The sequence below is a fragment of the Paralichthys olivaceus genome, chromosome 6 (assembly GCF_024713975.1).
Source record: "Paralichthys olivaceus isolate ysfri-2021 chromosome 6, ASM2471397v2, whole genome shotgun sequence".
Lineage (NCBI taxonomy): Eukaryota > Metazoa > Chordata > Actinopteri > Pleuronectiformes > Paralichthyidae > Paralichthys > Paralichthys olivaceus.
This window is the reverse complement of record NC_091098.1, coordinates 15,986,486-16,005,630: the sequence shown is the minus strand read 5'-3', so window position 1 is coordinate 16,005,630 and position 19,145 is coordinate 15,986,486. Positions and strand designations below refer to the sequence as shown.

The 19,145-nt window shown below is 42.7% G+C and overlaps 1 protein-coding gene across 1 annotated transcript; it reads right to left on the bottom strand.

Moving 5' to 3' along the window:
• Positions 1 to 10,559: 10,559 nt before the first annotated feature.
• LOC109635076 (homeobox protein Hox-C1a-like) lies at positions 10,560 to 16,370 on the bottom strand. Its single transcript, XM_020095988.2, has 2 exons — positions 15,795 to 16,370; positions 10,560 to 11,274 (listed from the first exon to the last, which is right to left on the bottom strand). The coding sequence occupies exons 1-2, from the start codon at positions 16,345 to 16,347 to the stop codon at positions 10,859 to 10,861; spliced, it is 969 nt and encodes a 322-aa protein (XP_019951547.2). The 5' UTR covers positions 16,348 to 16,370; the 3' UTR covers positions 10,560 to 10,858.
• Between the last annotated feature and the right edge of the window lie 2,775 nt (positions 16,371 to 19,145).

Sequence of the window (19,145 nt, the reverse complement as noted above, 5' to 3'; positions counted from 1 at the left end):
AGCTGTGAGCGAGTAAAGGGCAGGGAGTTAGTGTGTGCCGCACCGCCTGTCATGCCCGTCAATACACTGATGAATGGAGCTGGCGGTTATTAAAGCAGAATTAGAGCGGGGAGGGGGGAGAGCGGGATAAATGATGGCGCAAATGGTTGTGCAGTGGAGACTGTGGAGCCGGATGGCACAGCATCAGTGTCATCAGTCTTTATTACCCTCCAGGGAACAGAGGGGGAGAGACAGGGAGCGGTCAGCGCCATGCACCCCTCCATCCTCAGCTTCCACCAGCACCTAGGTTGCACCTCCACATCCACCTGCTGGCCACACGTCCAGCTAATCCTGACACATTAGAACTGGATACATACCTGCATGCAGACTCACAGCATGCACTCACTGTAGTTGATCATCATTCTTACCAACATGAGCATACTCTGTTGTATGCATACCAACAGATGGAGACACATGCACGTGTGTATACAGACACAATTACTCCCTCTATTTCATTTTGCCCATCATAGGCTCTCTCTCTCTCTCTCTCTCTCACTCTCTCTCTCTCTCTTGGCTTCTCTGCTTTGCCCATTCCCCTCTCTCCTGTTTTCCCTCCTCCATTTTCTCTCTCACCGAGGGAGTGGAGGACCCACACCACAATCAATCATGGTGAAGTCACAGAGCACAGCGGCACACTCAGGGCACTGTGCAGATAAGCTGGTTTGAGAGAAGAGAAGGGAAGAGAAAGAGAAAGAGAAAGAGAAACGGCGTGGAGGTGGAGAAACTCGGGGGCTACACTTGGAAGAAGGGATGGAGGAGGGGGCTTTGCTGGGTTGCACAGTCAAAGAATGGGCACGCTCTCCACCAGGGCATGTTGGGAATGGATGGGTGAGCCGATGCCATTGGTGAAGCCCCCGTGAGGCCCAGCCCCCTCACCAGAGAGCTGTGCCTGCATACAGATGTGAGCCTGCCATTGATATTCTCCCCCTGTGCTGCTGCCCCTGCTCTGCTCCGCTTCTTTTTTCCTAATTAGAGGTTTATTTATTGATACCCCAGTTAATGTCTCTCCTAATTTTGCAATAGTTTTGTCTCCATTACCCAGGGAGATTCATTTGCCGCAGTGTTCGGAGCTCGGGCCCCTGCTTGTTTGTGGGAACCCCCTTGCTCACCTTCCTCCTAAATCTGGCCCCTGCCCCCTCCTCAGCCTCAGATCCACCTCCCCTGGTGGTGTAGCACCTGCCAGGGACGAAATCTGTGGCCTGAGGTTGAGGTGATCGTAAATGCAGGAAGTCATTAAATGGCTGCTTACTCTGCAGTGTTTTATAAACCCAATCATTTAAACCCACAGTTTTAGATTTGAGGCAAAATAGATGTGCATAGATATTATGAATGTGTGTTTTCTAGCCTCGAGCACCTGAAAGGTTTCTGTGGCTCTCAGAGTGCATGTGTCCAAACGTGTCCTTGGGGAGATCGAAATGAAATCACCACTCGTTCAATCACTCAAATCACGACTTCAATTTAACAAGACGCTGCACAAATTGTAGAGTCCACAAATAACAAGAGACTTAAGCAGTCTTGCACAACACTGCACAAACACATTTAGTGTTTTGCACTGAGGCAAATATTGATAAATGGAGTCCAGTATGAGCAGCAGATGACAGTGATGCTTTTGTAAACAAGCTGGGTATAATGCGTGTAAGTACAGCCAACATTTTTATAGAATAAGTTTATTGTATTACTTACCCAGAGTCAGACAAACTCATCTGTAACAATCCCATCTCTTTGCATTCTGGTGAAAAATAGCTGTTGCACTGCTGCTAACGCTCAAGCATATTAAGAGGGGGCGCTATATGCTAATAGCAACTAGCATCTCTGTAGTGAACAAACAGCTCTTCCTGCAACTCCAAGGTTGGTTGGTCAGTCATTAATCTGCATTACATGGCCTTACATGTTATGCATAAATTATGAATTAATTAATTTTTCCTGGAGAGTGATTCCTAGAGTGTAACACATCCTTGTTGTTGGCTTTGTTGTTTGATTTGATTATTAAAGAGAGGGTTTTTTGATGAATTAAAGAGATATTATGGCAAGATGATTCCAGCTTATGTTAATTAATGAAATAAAATATGATATTTGATATTTTCATTTGGTACTTGTAAGAAAATGTACAGAGTTTATGTATTCATTGGTGAATTCCCGCTATTTTTATGTGTAAGATGCATATTGAGCTGAATCATCTGTCAAATCTTTGCATAAAGAATGATCATCCTACACTTCTTGAGAACATTTTTATTTTTTGTTGCATTACAAATATCAATCAATCGAATTGTATTTGTACAGCCCATTTTCACAAATCACAATTTGTCTCAGAGGGCTTCACAAGGTGGGACGTCCTCTAAACTTAACCCTCAAGAAACATAACATGACAATGTTTAAGTGAGTTAAGAGTGAAAGTTTAAAGTTTCAGGAAAGTGTCTTTTAATTAATTCTATTTCATTTTCTTCAAGACTTCTTTGTAGCTGACACATTCCTTGCATGACATCTTTGAGTTCCTCAGAGTCGTAGTGATCATCAGTCAATGTGGTCTTGGCAAACGTAGCCACAATAAAGTGACATAAATGTCACTTTCACTAGTTCCATTATGTTTATTTAGTGATAATGAAGTCAAAGAAAAGAAAAAAGAGTTCCCCTGTTGATCCCAAAACAAATCTGTCAAATCAGTGGATTACACAATCAGAAAAAAAAGAAAAGAATTAGCAGGGTTTTCTTCCCTCATTGTTGAATTATCTAATCTCGGGGCTGAGCCTCGTCTGACAAAACGTGTGTGGAGAGTAAACACTCATATAACAACCAAACCACCGACTGCACCCCACCAAGTATGTCAATAAGAGCTGATTGGATCATCCCTCTCATTTTGAACCCACTCAGTGACACCCTGCCCATCTCTCCCAGCTGCTGCTCCAAGCCCAGGTGCTGCTGCCCCGACTGACTCATGGATCACAATCAGCCCCCTCGTTCAGCCCGGCAACATCCCTGTCAGTCTCCTCTGTCTCCCCAGGGCTCAGTATGATCCCATTCCAGCCATCACACCGACTACAGCTGCCCCTGGCGCCGCGCTGGAATTGGATGGTCTGATGACTAGTGCCGATGGTCGATAACTGTCCCTGCAATGTGCGCAAAACAATGAAACACACATCCCGGGATATAATTCTATGGCAGCAGCGTATGGCCGTTGTTGCAAATGTGTCAATAGATTAAAAAAAGATGCTTAACAAGAACAAGATGTAGAAGCCGTTCATTGGGGAGTCTCTTTATCATAATGCTCTAATGCCCTTCAGATAGAGAGGATGAGCTTTTGTTCACCAGGCATCAGCACCAATGGGTTAACTAATGATGGCATTAGTGTGTGTGTGAATGAGTGTGTACGTGCATACATACCTTTGTGCGCTGGAGTCTGTGTGCTATCATTTGTGTGTAAATGTGTGTATGTGCCTTTCACAGGTGATCAGTCAAGGCTATCCGCTCAGCCCCTCTCTTGCAGCCCCCTCATTACAGCCCACTATCTCCTCTAAACACCTGCAGCCCCACAGCCCACCTTCAGCTTCTGGGCCCACACGCTGCCTCTTTTTTGTCCCAGTGTGGAGAGCGCCTGCCCATCACATCAATCTACAGCACTGTTTATATTTATGTACAGGAGAGAGGCTAAAAAAGGCCCCTCTTACTGTGGGCTTTATTGACTAAGCATTAAGCGGACATTATCAGGCGATAGCCTAGTTATTTATGAGCCGGTGATAAAGGCTGCAGGACTGAGTTATGTGAGAACCAGGAGCAGGATGAAAGCTGCTCATACAGTAGCACTGATACCCGACACTTGCCTCTCTCTGTCTGGGTAGAGAGGCACACGGCAAATGCGCCAAACGGAGCTGAAACACTCAAGGATTTATGGGTGGTAAATTTATGCTCTCCATAGGTCAAACGAGGGGCTGTTTATCTGGGTTTCATTGTCACTGTCCTCGTGGCACAGCGCTGCAGGTACTGAAATGTTCATATTTTCCTCAGGCGTGTAGCCAAAGAAGGAGAGGGAGGGGGGGATTTCCTCCAGTGACCTTCTGAACTTAGTTTTGAATTTTCAGAGCTACACAGTACATGTGGCTGTGGAGATGTTGACATAAATTATCCATGACAGAGCAGAGCCCTCCTTAACTGTGCAGTTAAATACTATGCTATATTTCAGTGGCGTGCATTAACTTTAAGAGGTCTGTGGCTTTCTCTGACCTTATAGATGTGTGTGTGTGTGTGTGTGTGTGTGTGTGTGTGTGTGTGTGTGTGTGTGTGTGTGTGGGGGGGGGGGGGGGGGGGGGATACATCTTAATGTTTCCTGACTGACACTGTGTGGCTACATACCACAGCCACATATTTACTTTGATTTAGTTTTAGCATGTGGACACGCAATATGTGATCTGAGGAACCTTACGTGTAGCTACTATCTGCTAAAACAGACACGCGTCTTCTCAGCCATCATTTTGAAGATTAGGCTGATTTGAAACCCAAAGCGTCACCCACATTTAAACGTACATACGTCCTCACCTCTGTGTAGTGTACAGCACCATCTTACCCAGCCAAAGCCATCGTTCTCCTCAATAAACCAGGTCAACAAACAAAAAGCAATTATGTTGGGCAGCTGCCGCCTGGGAGTGGGTAATTACAGTGCAGTGTGGACAGCTTCATTCTAAACAGGTACTAAAAGCATCATTAATCATCCTCCCTCTGACGCCTCACCCTGGTCATGTGACACAGGCTGCTGATGAGCTGGGGAGGGAGGGGGGGATCCGCCTTAGGCAGGGAAGACGCAAGACCTGATTGGTTCCTTCAAGAAGTCCTTTTAGAGGTCAGCCAGTGAGCAGAGATGACCTGCCAATGACCTTGTATCACTTGACCCCTGAGGGCCCACCGGGTCACTCCCTCATATCAGTTGGAGAGCAGGCAGTGGAGAGGCAGCGGGGAAGACGAATGACATTGAGAGAGGGAAAGGAGGAGGAGAAGAATGGCGCGAGGGTAGAGGGGAGGCACGCAGAAGGTTTGTGCGGAGAAAGCACCGGGAGGGGTGAAGATGAAATATCAAACAGTATGCGTGAGGTTTGATTGAGCACCTGGTCTCAGCCTTTTGCATAAAATGGCTGATAAAAAAAGGTGTTTTTATAGCAGCAAGGCCAGTCCTGATGGCCACTCATCCCCACCCTCACCCCCTTCTGTCTCTCACTCCCTCACCCTTTTCCTCACTTTCGCTCTCCCTGTCCATTGTCAAGCCGTCCTCAAATTGGCTGAAACGCTGCTTACATCATATGAATCTAATTAGCAAGAAGCAAAAACATCTGTATACTTGTTTTCCCAGTGTTGGTTAGTCATTGTTCTTGTACAGATTGCAAAATGTGAATATGGCCTTCCAAATTAATTCAACATTTCACATCTTCACGGAGTTATTCACCAGTGGCCGCTTCTGCACATGTTGTGCTTTTTCAGAGGCTGAGAGAAGCACGAGAATCAATCCTTTCCTTCATGAAATACAGCCAAGATGGCGCCTGACAGAGCCTTGATTGAGAAAAGTTCATGAACTGTTCCCTCGCTGAGTGAAGACTGACACGGATGGCCGACTGACAGATGAAACACGAAGACGAGTCTGAAAGACAGAATGCCACGTCCCAGAACCGATACCCATCCCCTTCTCCTCTCCCGACCCCCCACACCACCACCACCCTCCACCTCACCCCTGCAGCCCCGCCCTTTCAACCCAGCTCCCCGTCTCCTCTCCCTCCATATGTCTGTGAATCTGTCGCTATGGCAACCTCACCCCAGGGGCTGAAGAGGAGGGGGCTGCCTGCGTTCAGACAAATAAGCATCAGAGGGCTCATTTATGATGGTTTGTTTAGGGATCATAATACACTGATGAGAGGTCAAAATGTGTGTTCTCGCACACGTGTTTGGACAGAAGAGTGTATGTTTCTATTTACATAAGAGTGCGTGCGGCATCTTGTCGACCATATGTGCTGAAGCTGCACTGTAAATACTTTGGAAGGGAAAAGGGACTAAATACATGTTTTCATTTATGTCCTTAGATCATAATATATATATTTATATGATCAAATATTAATTTCAGGATAGCTCTTATCTGCTACAACAATATATTCCCACTGATTATTATTTTTTAGTCATATTAAATTTTTTCTTTAGGTCATAAACTGAGAGCACTGGCAGCATACCTCCACAGGACCAGCATCATTAAATCAGTAAATGATATCGATGACATCATTAGCATAGCTAGTTGTAGGTTATAGCTGATGTCTCAGATGCAGTATCAGCAAATCCTCTGAAGGCTCATTGCATTGTTTTCCCTCTTTTCCCTTCACTTTGTGCTTGTCTGCAGCTTTTGAAAGGGCAATCCAAACTAGTGAGTAGACGGAGCTGCAGAGGGGAGGTCAGAGACAATCAGACAGGGGCTGGAGGGCCTAGTGGTTGGTGCACAATGCCATGGGGTGATATGTGCACGTGAGGCGGTCCCGCACACTGCGCCAACCCACTGCACCAGATGTCTCAGGAAATAGGAGGATTTTCCTACATGCAACAAGACCTGCAACCTTGACACAGTTTCACCTCTGCATGCACCCCTTCTCTCACTCGTCCCCTCTCTTCCCCATCCTCATGATACCTTGCATTGACTAAAAGGCCTCCCCCTCCCCCTCCCCCCTTTCAAGAGCAAATTTCCCTTTGCAGCCAGAAGTGCTGAGTGCTGCTGTTTGCTTTGTACACACAAATTCGCTGAGGCTGTAAGCTGTCCCCAAACATCTGCTCCCTGGAGTGGAGCATGGAGAGGGAAGGCAAGGACTGGATTGGTTCGCATGTTGCTCAGTGTAGCTCTGACAGAATGTGTTATGCATGGATCTGTGTGTGTGTGTGTGTGTGTGTGTGTGTTTGTGTAGTGTTGTGAGCACATGAGTGAACAATTATTCAAATAGGTGCTTTGTATCTTTCTGAGCGCTTTATTAATGGCACATAGGAAACAAAGCACATATTTGTGTAATCGTACACAGGGCATCCACACATACACACACACGCTCACATTCAAACAGGTGCACTTCAATTGAACTTTCTTGATGTGCATCAGTTTGGTCGTCAAATATGTGAACGAGACTGATCGCAAACACTAATTGTGCATGAAAGTGCTTGCAAATAAAGAAAAACAGTAAAATCAGAGGAGCAGAAAAACTACAAAGGGAGGAGAAAATTCAAATGATCAGTAATTACAACAACAACTGAGTTATGTGTAAGTGCTGCACATCAGCTTGATCAATTGATTTCATTCCCCAGAGCACCAGTGAGGATATTACATGCATATTATGCATTAAGTTAATTTCAGGTCAACTTAGCATTAATTACAACGAGTGCAGAAGGAACCCACTTACATCTGTTAATTTAAAATGTAAAGTGAGGTATTCTGTGGGCTGCATGTGTTATCTCATTGCACAGTGCTCAGGAGGAGGGTTACAGCTGCTCACATCTGCATCAGATAACTTGCGATATAAGACAATACGCTCGAGACTGTCAATAGCCGTATGCTTTGCAAACTCATACATCACTGGTTTCACTTCAATATTGCAATAAAGACAAAAAAATATAGCAAGTAACTTTATTTTTTACAAATACTGTTATATATTATAAACATGTTTCTATTGATTTAAATGAATTGAGTTAAATAAACTAGAGCTGGAATCAATTTCACCACAAGAAATTATTGCTTAAAGGATAAAGGTGAAGAACATTCCAACTTGTTCAATGTCAACATTGCTGCTACCTGTGGCAGCCGAGCACATTTAGAGCTGAGTTATACTTTGATTTTGTTTCCCCCACATCTGCCCTGTGTGTTTTTGACGGTGTGTGAGCGCTGCACAGCTGTCAGTCTCGTGAACCAGCCGTACATCTTCAGGAAAGGAATTACAGAAGAGCACAAAATTCATCAGAGCCCAGTCACACTCAAACGCTTACGCACTAAATGTCAGGTCTGAACAAACAATGTGGTTCGCCTTCCATCAATTGAGAGGCAGATGCAGAAGCTGCCACAGAATGAAATTAAAGCGATAGTTCACCCCCCAAAAAAAGAATAAATCAACAACTTCTTTTCACCTTCACCTCATCCTTATAACTCACATTAAGATTTTCTATCCACACATTTAGTTATTTTACAAATTGCTGTGTGTTTATTAGTGAATCCATTATTCAGTGGAAACTCTGATTTTGGATTATGGAGAGTAAAAAAAAGAAGAGTGCACACCTGCTGCAAGCTTCCTCTCCAACCTGTAACTTGAAGCCCTGTGGCAAGGGAGCATATTTGCACGAGATGATAAAAGAGTTTCTAACAAGGTCAACCCAACACACTTCTCAGCAGGAACCCTGTACATGAGGGACTATCTCCGCATTCACAGGTTCCACATTGTTTGTTTGTTTACACAGTTTCATCATGATCATCAGCCTCATAAACTCCACCAGTATTTGCATTTAAAAACATGGTCACATTTGATGATTTTGTTAAATATTCCACTTTGTGCTATTTTGCTTAGAGAACACAGCCATAATGGGGTGTGTTTTGTTTAAATGCAAATTTGGAAAAAATTGGGGTCCAACACATTTTCAACCGAGCTTGCCTGTGAAATCATTCTTATCAATTACAAATAAAACTTTGAAATGTTTGTCTTGTCAGAAGTCTGAACTCTTAGTTAAGTCAGTTAATATTGATGAGGTGAAAATTGTAAGAGATGTGGTTTCAGAGGAATTCATCTCTGAATTTTAAATATATATATATATTAAAGCAGATATGCATGAAATATATAATTTATTTATATAATATATAATAAGCATGGTGGGTGCAATTAATAGTTGTTCAAAATTCTGTTTGTACCAACTCTTGTATTGAATCATATTTAGTGTTAACTATGCTCACGTAACTTTAATTTTTCAACTTTGCAATTAAAAATAGGTCTGTAGTTTATATCCAAAAAGCTATTTGGTAAAAAGACTCTTTCATCCAGTTTATAAAGTGAAACAGGGGCATAATTTTTGGCATATTAAAATAAAAGATAGGGCAAAGAAAATGGGTTTGCTCTAGTTGTAGGAAAAAAATGCATTATTATCTGGCCCTGGTATATGGAATTATAATATGAACAATTATCATATGGCCTGGTCGCCCTTCCATTCAGCAGCATGAATTATTATTGTGAGGACGCAGAGACCCACCACCAGAACAAAAGAGTTGCTTGTTGGAATTTAAAAAAAGCGAGAGAAAGAAAGAAAAGAGAAAAAGCTGCAGACTTCGAGGTCACCCAAATTAATGGTTGGTCTTTTTCTGTGGGAGCCTCTGACCGGGTCATCGTTGTCCCGAGGAAAGACAAGGGTCAAGAGGTGAGAGGTGAACTCTGGTGCGAGCGCATATATTAGCTTGGCCTTGCAGCCTCCATGTCCACTCCTGCAGAGCTGCGACTCTCTCATAATCATCATTATTATTATTTTTATCTATTCATACGCGTCAGATTCAAATTAAGACGCCTGTTAAATGTTAGAATTGGTCGTTTTTTTCTTTCTCTTTTTTAATTCTAAGCTTTAACAACCCAGCTGATTGAAGTGGTTCTCATTAATATCCGTTTTACCTCCGGTTGCCTTCATATCCAGTGCAAACGCCACTAATTGAAAGCTAAATAAAAACAGTCCCCAACATAAAATTAACGCGGCTGATGGAGCATATCTCGATATTAAAATAGACATTAACATGATAGAACACGCCTGGTGCTGCCGGGAACATAACAGTGTTTAAGGGCCGACTTTATAACCGTTTATACTTTCTATGAGATGAGGTGTGAATCTAGAAGGAATATTTATCTGCTCTCAACTGCAGGGGCCACGCACTTGATTGGCTGATGCGCCAAACATGACACAGGCAGCGCGTTATTGTGTGCGCTCCCGCATGAGTGTTCAGGCTAAATTATGATTTTCTGATGCGAGTGTGGGGGTAATAATAATAATGATAAAAAACAAAAAGACAAAAGAATTCCCGTGCGTGATATTTCTTACATCCCATTAACATGCAGTTACAGATGCGCTGCAAATGCTCCCAGATTTGCGCCTGGAATAGATGGATCACTGCGGATCAATAGTCTTATACGAGCGGTCAATAAATCTATCAGCCAATTATGGTATTTTTAAACTTAGGGCTAAGGATCATTAAAAAACTGAAATTAGGATAAGTTAAACCTGCATTAAAGTCAAAGTACCCTGGAAATCTTTATCTATAGCAGGTGAATGTGACTTTTTCTTAAACAACTTTAAAAAACCAGGAGAGGAAATGTACTTAATGTTGTAGTGAAGGTGGGTGAAAACACAGCAGTTTGATTTGGTGGAATAATTTATAAAAGTTGCTCAAATGTATTGTCTGTCTGTATCGGTCAAATAAATTTGATCAAATGTATAACCTATTATAAATAGCCTAAATTCAAAAAAATGCTGTGTGTGTTATTTGAAAGAAAACAAGGAAACACGTGTCCTGTTGGATAAATGTATTCATGTATAAATTGTACAAAATAAATAAAACCTCGTGCCACCGTCTCTCTGCACAATCAATATAAGTTTGTATCTTCGTTTACATTGTGTAGATGGAGACTTGAATTTTAATATTCAAATCAGAGCGCCAGTCTGAAGCCGGGGAGGGTGACTGATTGTTTTGACCCGTTCTTGCATGAAGAAACTTGCTTCTTGCAGCGAGCATCCATCGTGGTGTAAGCAAATAAAGGTGAAGCCTGAGTGAAACCGATGCAAAACGCAAAATCAAAACATCAGGGGATCAGGGCATCAGGGGCAGGTGCTCTGGCGAGGTCGTGCGCGGCTCCACAGCGGGGCAGGTGTCCAAAGAGCCGGCGCGTGAGCGCAGAGCCGCGGGGCCCGGGTCGCAGAGCAGTCCGCCGCCTCTCTGTAATTTCTTCTGCTTCATGCGTCTGTTCTGAAACCAAACTTTCACCTGCGTCTCGCTGAGCTGCAGGGCGCCGGCGACCTCCACCCGCCTGGCCCGCGTCAGGTACTTGTTGAAGTGGAACTCCTTCTCCAGCTCGGTCAGCTGCTTGGTGCTGAAGCAGGTCCTCGGGGCCCCGGGCACCGTGGGATGGACATCCGCGCACATGCTGCTGCTGCTGCTGCTTCCAGCCTCCACAGCACCGAGTCCCGAGCCAACAACACTGAACCCACAGGTCATGTGCGTCCCGGCTGAGAACAGAGGACATGAGATCAGTCGTCAGCAAAGATCAATGAGGTTAATCACAAAAGAAGCACATAAAGGCCTTCTGAATGAAATTATCCACGCTCATATGGAGGAAATAAGATTAAAAATCATAGTTAAAACGGGAAAAAACTATTAGAACCCTACATTAAACTCTTTTTCTCTTTCTCAATTATATGTAGTTTTGATTTTGGTGTATTGGCTAAATTATCAGAAATTAAATAGAATATTTATTAGCCTATAAAACATCTATCAGTATCAGAAATAAACATTTAATGAAAAAAATACTTTATTTTGTACAATAGAGAAATGACTCAAACAAATATTCAAGTATTCAAAATAGCTGTAATTATTCTTTATCTTTGAAAAAAAACATTTGTGGGAATTTGGCCGTGAGCCAGTTTTTTTGATTAGACTGTTCACCCCTGCAGCCATTTTTCTGTCTCTGTTACAAAGATGTACTTCACGAAGAATCAACTTTCGCAATAGCCCATAGGCACAGTTCAAATTCTTCTGGTGCTGTAAAACAGGTGGATAGGAAATGTCTCAAGGCGTTGGACACAGGAACAGAAACAGTTGTGCGACATCATGCAACAACATCACAAAACTACAAATAAAAAACAGATTTGAATCATCGCCTCAGACTTGGAGACATTTGAACGTTTAACACTTGCTGTTGTACTCGACTGCGACAGTTGTGTTAAGGTTTGGACGGGTTCACCAAATCATGGAAGGAAAAAAGATGCAGCTGTACACTGCGGACGTGTGTGAGAGAAATATTTTAGTGATTCAAAACAACTTTGTTGCATTCACACTCCATTAACTGTATTCATCAGAATCATTAATAATTTGTCTTAAGGCCTTTCTGTGCCAATGACAGTTTAACAGTTTGCAAATCCGTTCAAACACTGTATTAATGACAAATGCCTGCCTTTTCCTCCTCTGAGGTTCCTGGGTTACACATTAAAGTATCATCTGTGCTACTTATGTGCAATGAATGACAGGAGCCGCAGCTATATCCTGATTTTTCATGGCTGACGCTGTGAGTAGTCGCCAGTGTGTCTTTGCCTCTGAGAAAATGTGCTGCTGCGTCTGCATAATGGAGTCGGTGTGCCAGGTGTAGTCCAACGTGTCCCACCACAACTCATAGAGAGGAAGGTTAACGGGCCTCTAGCCACTTGGAAAAGCACAGCAGATGGAAAGGTCAGTTATAGGATAAATGTCGACATCTGTGTTTTAAGAAAATGAATGTCAAGGTAACCAAGGCTGAGAATTAGAGGGCAGAGAGAATGAAGAACCAATAGAGGAACTGTACGTAATTAAGAACTTGAGCTTTCAGGAGTGCAAATCACATGCACATTCTGATTAATGGCTCCAAAGATAATAGAATTGATGCCAGCCAGAAGGCATAAAAGAATCAAACTAAATATTTGAGGAATGACTTGCACGTTTAAAAATAGCCGGCCAGCAAAGGGAACAGAGGGGCCTTCCAAGCCAAGGAGAGGGAAGAAGAAAAGGGATGGATCGATACACATTGCCTCAGTCATCTGGGCATCCAGCCCACAGTAATTCAGGTGCTGTCAAAGCATAATTGAAGAATGACGCACTGGGAATATACACAGCGAGCCTGGAGATCAGGTTACAGCAGGTCTGTGGAGGCCGTTCAACTCTGGAAGAATACGTGAGACTTTTCGTTTTGTGCCAGAACCAATACACCCTCCAGAGAAGAACGTATATACTTTTGCTAATGACTCTTTTCCAAGTTACACTGCGGTGCTAATGAGTTACTCCTACAGATGATCCCCTTCAGAGAGATACAGGGAGAGGTTACACAGATACACGAGGAGACGTCTCAGTGTGTGTGGGAGTGTGCGAGCAAATGGCTTTCTCAAGTGCATGGGTTGAATCAGATGAGTGGCCATAATGTGTTCTATGAATAAAACGACTCCTGCACTAGTTACAGGTTGTTGTTGTTGTGACCTTTCACCTCCCTCAGAGGGGCATCATCAGAGAAACACCAACTAATCTACATAGTGATCAAAAGCTGCAAATGGCTATTTTCTTTTCTTGTGTCTACAACATTGAAATATTTATGACTCAATCAAAGGTTCTGGTGTCTGTTCTTGCTTTTCTCACAGTGGCATCATCAGGAAAAGGTTTGTGAACACACATTATCACTACACACAACATGATTTTTCAAGGCGTTTTGTTCTTTATGTTCCTCTGTCTGTCCAGTGCATATTGTTTTGCCCACTAATCTGTATTATTTTGAGCGTGCAAGCAGATAATCAAGCAGTTTTGTGTTTGTTGCATCACACACACATGCAACATGGCTTTCAAATTGGTGTTGGTGTGTCTTTGTGCTACTAATGCAACATCATCAGAAATACTGTGTTTAATGGTTTCTGTACCACGCACAACACTGCGTTCAGGTGCTGATGTGAGCTTTTGTGAGCTACTATGTGCAACACAATCAGAAATACTGTGTTGAATCCATTTTATATCTTAGAAGCCTATCTTAATTCTCGGCATGGAAATTGTATTAAGTGTAGTTTTGTGTTTGTAGCATCACACACAACACTGCTTTCAAATAAAAAGTTATAATGTTCTCAATGTAAATATCTTTAGTAATCTGGACTGGCATGCAGCTGTATAAACTGTAGATTTATGTTTGTTGCAGGACACACTACTCTGCAGCCAAGTGTTGATGTGACCTTTTGTGCACCACTAAATGCAACACCATTAGTTATAATGTGTTAAATCTATATTATCTTCCAGACTCATCTGGATTTTGAACATGCAAACAGTATAAAGTGGGTTTTTTTTGCCTCACACACAACACTGCTTTAAAACTAAAGGTGCTGATGTGACCGTCTGTGCACTACTCAGTGCAACACAATCAGAAATAACCTACTGTGCTATATTCAAATTATCTTCCCTACTAACCTGAAGTTTGAGATAGGTATAAATTGTAGTTTTGTGTTTATGACACACAAGTCCTGGTAATGTTGTGACCTTCTGTGCTTTATTCAATGCGAAATCCTTAATAATGTGTTATTCTATAAAACCTTGAATTTTGAGCATGTACGAGGTGTAAACTGTAGTTTTGTGTTTGCTGCATGATACACAACTCTATGCAGCCTGGTGCTGATGTGACCTTTTGTGCACTATTCAATGCAACATCATTAGAATGTGTAAAATCCAGAATGTGATTAGAATGTTAGTCTTCCACACTAATCTGAATTTTGAGCATGCAAATGGTATAAACTGCATCAAGCAAGTGGATAATCAAATAGTTTTGTGTTTGTTGTATCACACATTGCTTTGAAATTAAAAGTGTTGTCGTGGCTTTTTGTGCACTACTCAATGCAACACAACCAGAAATAATGTTTAATTCCCCACTAATGTGAATTTTTCAGCAGTTTTGTGTTTGTTGAATCCTGTGTGGAGGATCTCAGGCCTTAAACTGTCTGTGATAATGATCGACCCGCATCTTTGGTCAATGAACATTTGGGTCAGCAGCGCCCTCACAGCAAACTGAGACCGTTCTGTGGAGAAAACATAATGAAAAGACAGACCACACCTTCGCTGTTGTAAATCTTCCTCCATGCAAAATTTATGAAACTCAACCCAGGTACAGTGGCCAGTCAGTCAACTGACATTATTGATCAAACTGAGGATCTATATGAGATCAAATTGAGGATTGATAGGCATTTCTCACATTAGTTGGCTATTGGTGTGTTTTTTTTATAAAGCCTGGGATATGTATTCTTCAGTGGGCTCTGTGCCCAGGACTCATCAGTCAGGGAAATGATGATCTGTGACAGCAATTATGTTAAAAAGGTGGACACATGTAAAGGTGCTGCAAACTGAAATCAATAGGCAAGGGCTTTCATTACCAACAGACAACTAATCAATACGCAGGGAGCACTCCAGCTTACAAGAGTAAGTTTTACTCAACTTCCTGTGAGTCTCGACAGGCACTGGTCTGATGCATTATTCAAAAGCCACTGGTAAGTAAGGGCAAGGGTAAATAATTGATCATTTTCAGGGTTGCACACACACTGAGGCTGAGCAGGCCTTTTACTGTACCTCACTATCTGACTCCAGCTTGTAACAGTAGGTGGAGCACAAATGTAAAACAACAGATTTAAATTAACATGGAACCATTAAAGAAATAGTGGTCTTGTGTGCATATTCAAATCTGGCCATGCCCAAACTGCTAGTGGTGCATTTCTGTTCTGCTTTTAAAAAAGTGAGGGGCTTTGATTTTTTCCATTCAGCTTTTGTTGGTGGAGCACATTGTGCATGGTGACGCACAGTACACGTCAGCTTTTCTTTTCTGTTTTTTTTAAAGCTGGTGGAGAAAACTTCGAGCAAACTTTGCCAACTATGAATGAAAGTTATCCAAAGCAAAACAAAATCAAGCATGAACTCATTTAGTCTGAAGGTTACTTTATCCCCCCCTCTCATGCTCAATGTCCCCTGACCAAAAAGACAAACTTACCCGCCCGGTGCTGACTCCTCTTCACCCTCATCCACTCAAAAGTTTTACTCCTTCCATGCGTAACAGCCACGGTACAGTCCGCGTTGGCCGAACTTCGCCCCTCAGTCTCGGGGCCGCGGTGAGAGCAGATTTGAATTTGCTCCGTGAGTGACCCACAGTCGGTGCGTCCTCCTGTCCCGCTGCTGGCTGCTGACGCACGGTATCCGAGTCCTGGAGAGCCCTGCCCCTGCGACCTGCACCGCCAGGGGACACGGGACGAGTGGGGGCAGGTCGGTGTCGAGAAGCCCCCGAGAGTGTCAAACAGAGGAGGAGGAGGGGGAGGAGGAGGAGGTGGGCTGTCCGAAGAAGAGGTGCACAGAGTCAAAGTGTTGGAGAGTGTCAAGTAGTGGGGATGCAGCGGATTGAATCTTGACGCAACTTCTTCCACCTCCGGTTCTCCCTCCGCAGGGTCAGGACGAGTCCCGCAGCCCTGTGTGACCTCTTTTGCTCGGCAGCAGCCCGTGAACAGAAGGCTACTCTCCCCTTCGGCCGTTAACTCTTCATAGGAAGTCATTATCACCTCTCTCTCCCCCCCACCCACCCCTGCATACTCATTGGACGGGGTTGCACTTCATGCCCGGCCTCTCATGCATCCAGTAACGCATGGCCGGCCGGCTGGATGACCGTACACGGGGGGACATTCCTCGAAGAGAGAGAAACGGCGGATTGATGGTGATGACGTGCCCTCCCGGTGTCGGCCAATAGCTGGACATCTGTGTCATCAGGCAGGATTGAGCCGAGCAAGCAAGTTGTGGAACTGACTTCAGGTCAGTTTCAGTGGCGTGAAGAGTTCACAACATCATGTAGGCCACACATAGGCATCCATTAAAAAGAAGAAAGGTAGATTATGACGTCAGACATATTCTTACCAAAGGCGACAGTCCAGAAGAAAAAGTCAAATTCTTCTATGATTATTTTTCAAGACAACAAAGAAACGTCTGTTCCTCTGCCACATTAACATGATATAGGCCCTACATTGATGGAGCTAATGGATTATGCAAATACATGAAGGCTTCTTGAGAAGAAAAAGGCTGAGGCCCTCTTAAGCAAAGGGCTTAGGTCATGTGAAAGGCACACTTAATGGGTTCAGAGGTCGTGACAGCTGGTATTTAGAAGTTCAGTGGCAGCAGATTTGTAATTAGCCTCGAACAAATACAAAAAAATGGATCTGAGCAAAGATCAAGAAGTTGTAAGTGACAGAAAAGATGTGTATGTCCCGCGCTGCACAGATCCAGTTCATTTATGTTCAACAAACAGGAGCGAACAGAAAACAGTTTTTGGGATTTTGCTTATTTCAACTCATCTGTGTGTTCAATCAGGAATGAGTCAACTGCTCATGGCCTATTTTTTATACATGTGTAAATATGACCCAAATGCTGTTATTTAAGTGGAGTGATAAAAATAAATAAAATCTCTTCAGGCAGATATGAGTTAAAATGAATTCTTATGCAAGCCAATGGATTGTTGGACCTTTCTGAGAAAATAAATGCAAACAAGTCAATTTGGTTATGGTATAACCAGTGCTTTGTTGTATTTTAAATAATGGGAACAGAGCTGACAATGTCTCCTACTTTATATTTACAGCTTTAGTACTTTTTATTTACTTTTATTTCTAAGAGATGGTGTCTGGTGTTTATATAGACAGAAAAACAAAAGTTTTGAAATGTTAATGAAACATTCTTTCCAGTTTAAAATCATTTGTTCATGTGATTTGTTTAGATAAGATTATCACTGAAGAAAGAAAATTTTAAATTGGAATTTTCTATTTTATAATTTTGACATTACTATTATTATTATTATTATTATTATTGTTATTATTATTAGTATTAGTAGTAGTAGTAGTAGTAGTAGTAGTAGTAGTAGTAGTAGTAGTATGAATCTATTCCCTGTCGTATGCTTAGTTTAATCATTAGAAATTACTTGTAACAATATTCTTACACCAACTGTCTCTGTATTTTTATCATTAATAATAATCATCATATAATAACAATAACAACAATAATTATTATTATTATTTGCATTATGATGTCTCAGATAAAAGCTCATCCACTCCCAGCATTCCATTAAAAACAAAAGCTTTCCACGCGTTTCTATTCTCATCGTTTTATTTTTTAACCAACGTTTCCTTCGTCTTTTAAGTCTGCAGTAATTACAATATAATTCAGCGTAATGAACAACTTCTAACTGCATTCTTACAACGCAGAAATATGGTCCCAGCTGTGGGAGTTAATGGGATTCTACAGGCAGCGATGTGCTGAATGACTGAGTGCAATATATCCCCTCTCTCCATGCATTTGCATGGCGCACTGATCCATCTTCATGTCAGCTCGGAGGTTACTCAGGGTTCACGCGCTAGCTTGTTTCTCTCCTCCACACTAAATAAATAAATCTCTGCAGCTTTCTGTTTACCGCCTGAATATAAATTTGTTTGCAGTCGATCGAAGACCTGTGCGGAGGTATTAGAAATTGTATTTCTGTAATGGCTTTCAGCATGAGGGAGGGGAGGGGGGGAAGGGGGGAGGGGGAGAAGAGGAAGAGGAGGAAGAAGAAGAGGAGGGGAAAAAAACAGGTGTGAGCAATCCCTGCTTTCTTCTATGCAAACGAATTAAAAAAAATAAAAGATGAAGCAGCCTGAGACTGTTATAGCTCTCGGACGCATTCAAATCTCATTTAAAACCAAGTAACCTTTTTATCTTGTAGGACATGAACAGTATTATCTCTGTTTGTTCCTGGAAGTGCCATATGTTTGATTAGCATATCAGAGGTGTTGTTCCACATCACTGCCCAGCACCTTTGTGCAACAGAAGTTATATGATCACATTTAGCATGAGGACAACAAAAGCAAATGATATTTAGCTGAGGCTCCTCTCCTCTGGACAGCTTGTTTCCCCGAAACCACAAATTTAGCCTGAGATGGTTTTAGAAACAAGAACGAGCATAAATCTCACAATTTAGTTGAAATGGATCCTATAAATATAATTCGGAAATTTTACTTCCCTCAAACCACAGACCAAATTTTCCCCCAAAACCCAAAGAGTTTCCCCCTTTAAAAGCATTTCCCACCACAATCACTATTGTGTCTATTGTTTTGACTGGAGGTGAGGTAAACATGGCAGCACTTGGGTGGCTGCATGTGTCAGGAGGCAGGAGGAGGGAGATGATATTGACTGATGCTAATTTGTTTTTGCGCCCATGCTCTGATGTGTGTCAATAGGAAGCCGAGGCCCTGGGATCAGCTCGGCCGCACTCAGATTACCTCCACTACCCTCGCCCTGCTGCTGCTGCTGCTGACACGATGCTACTGAGGCCACT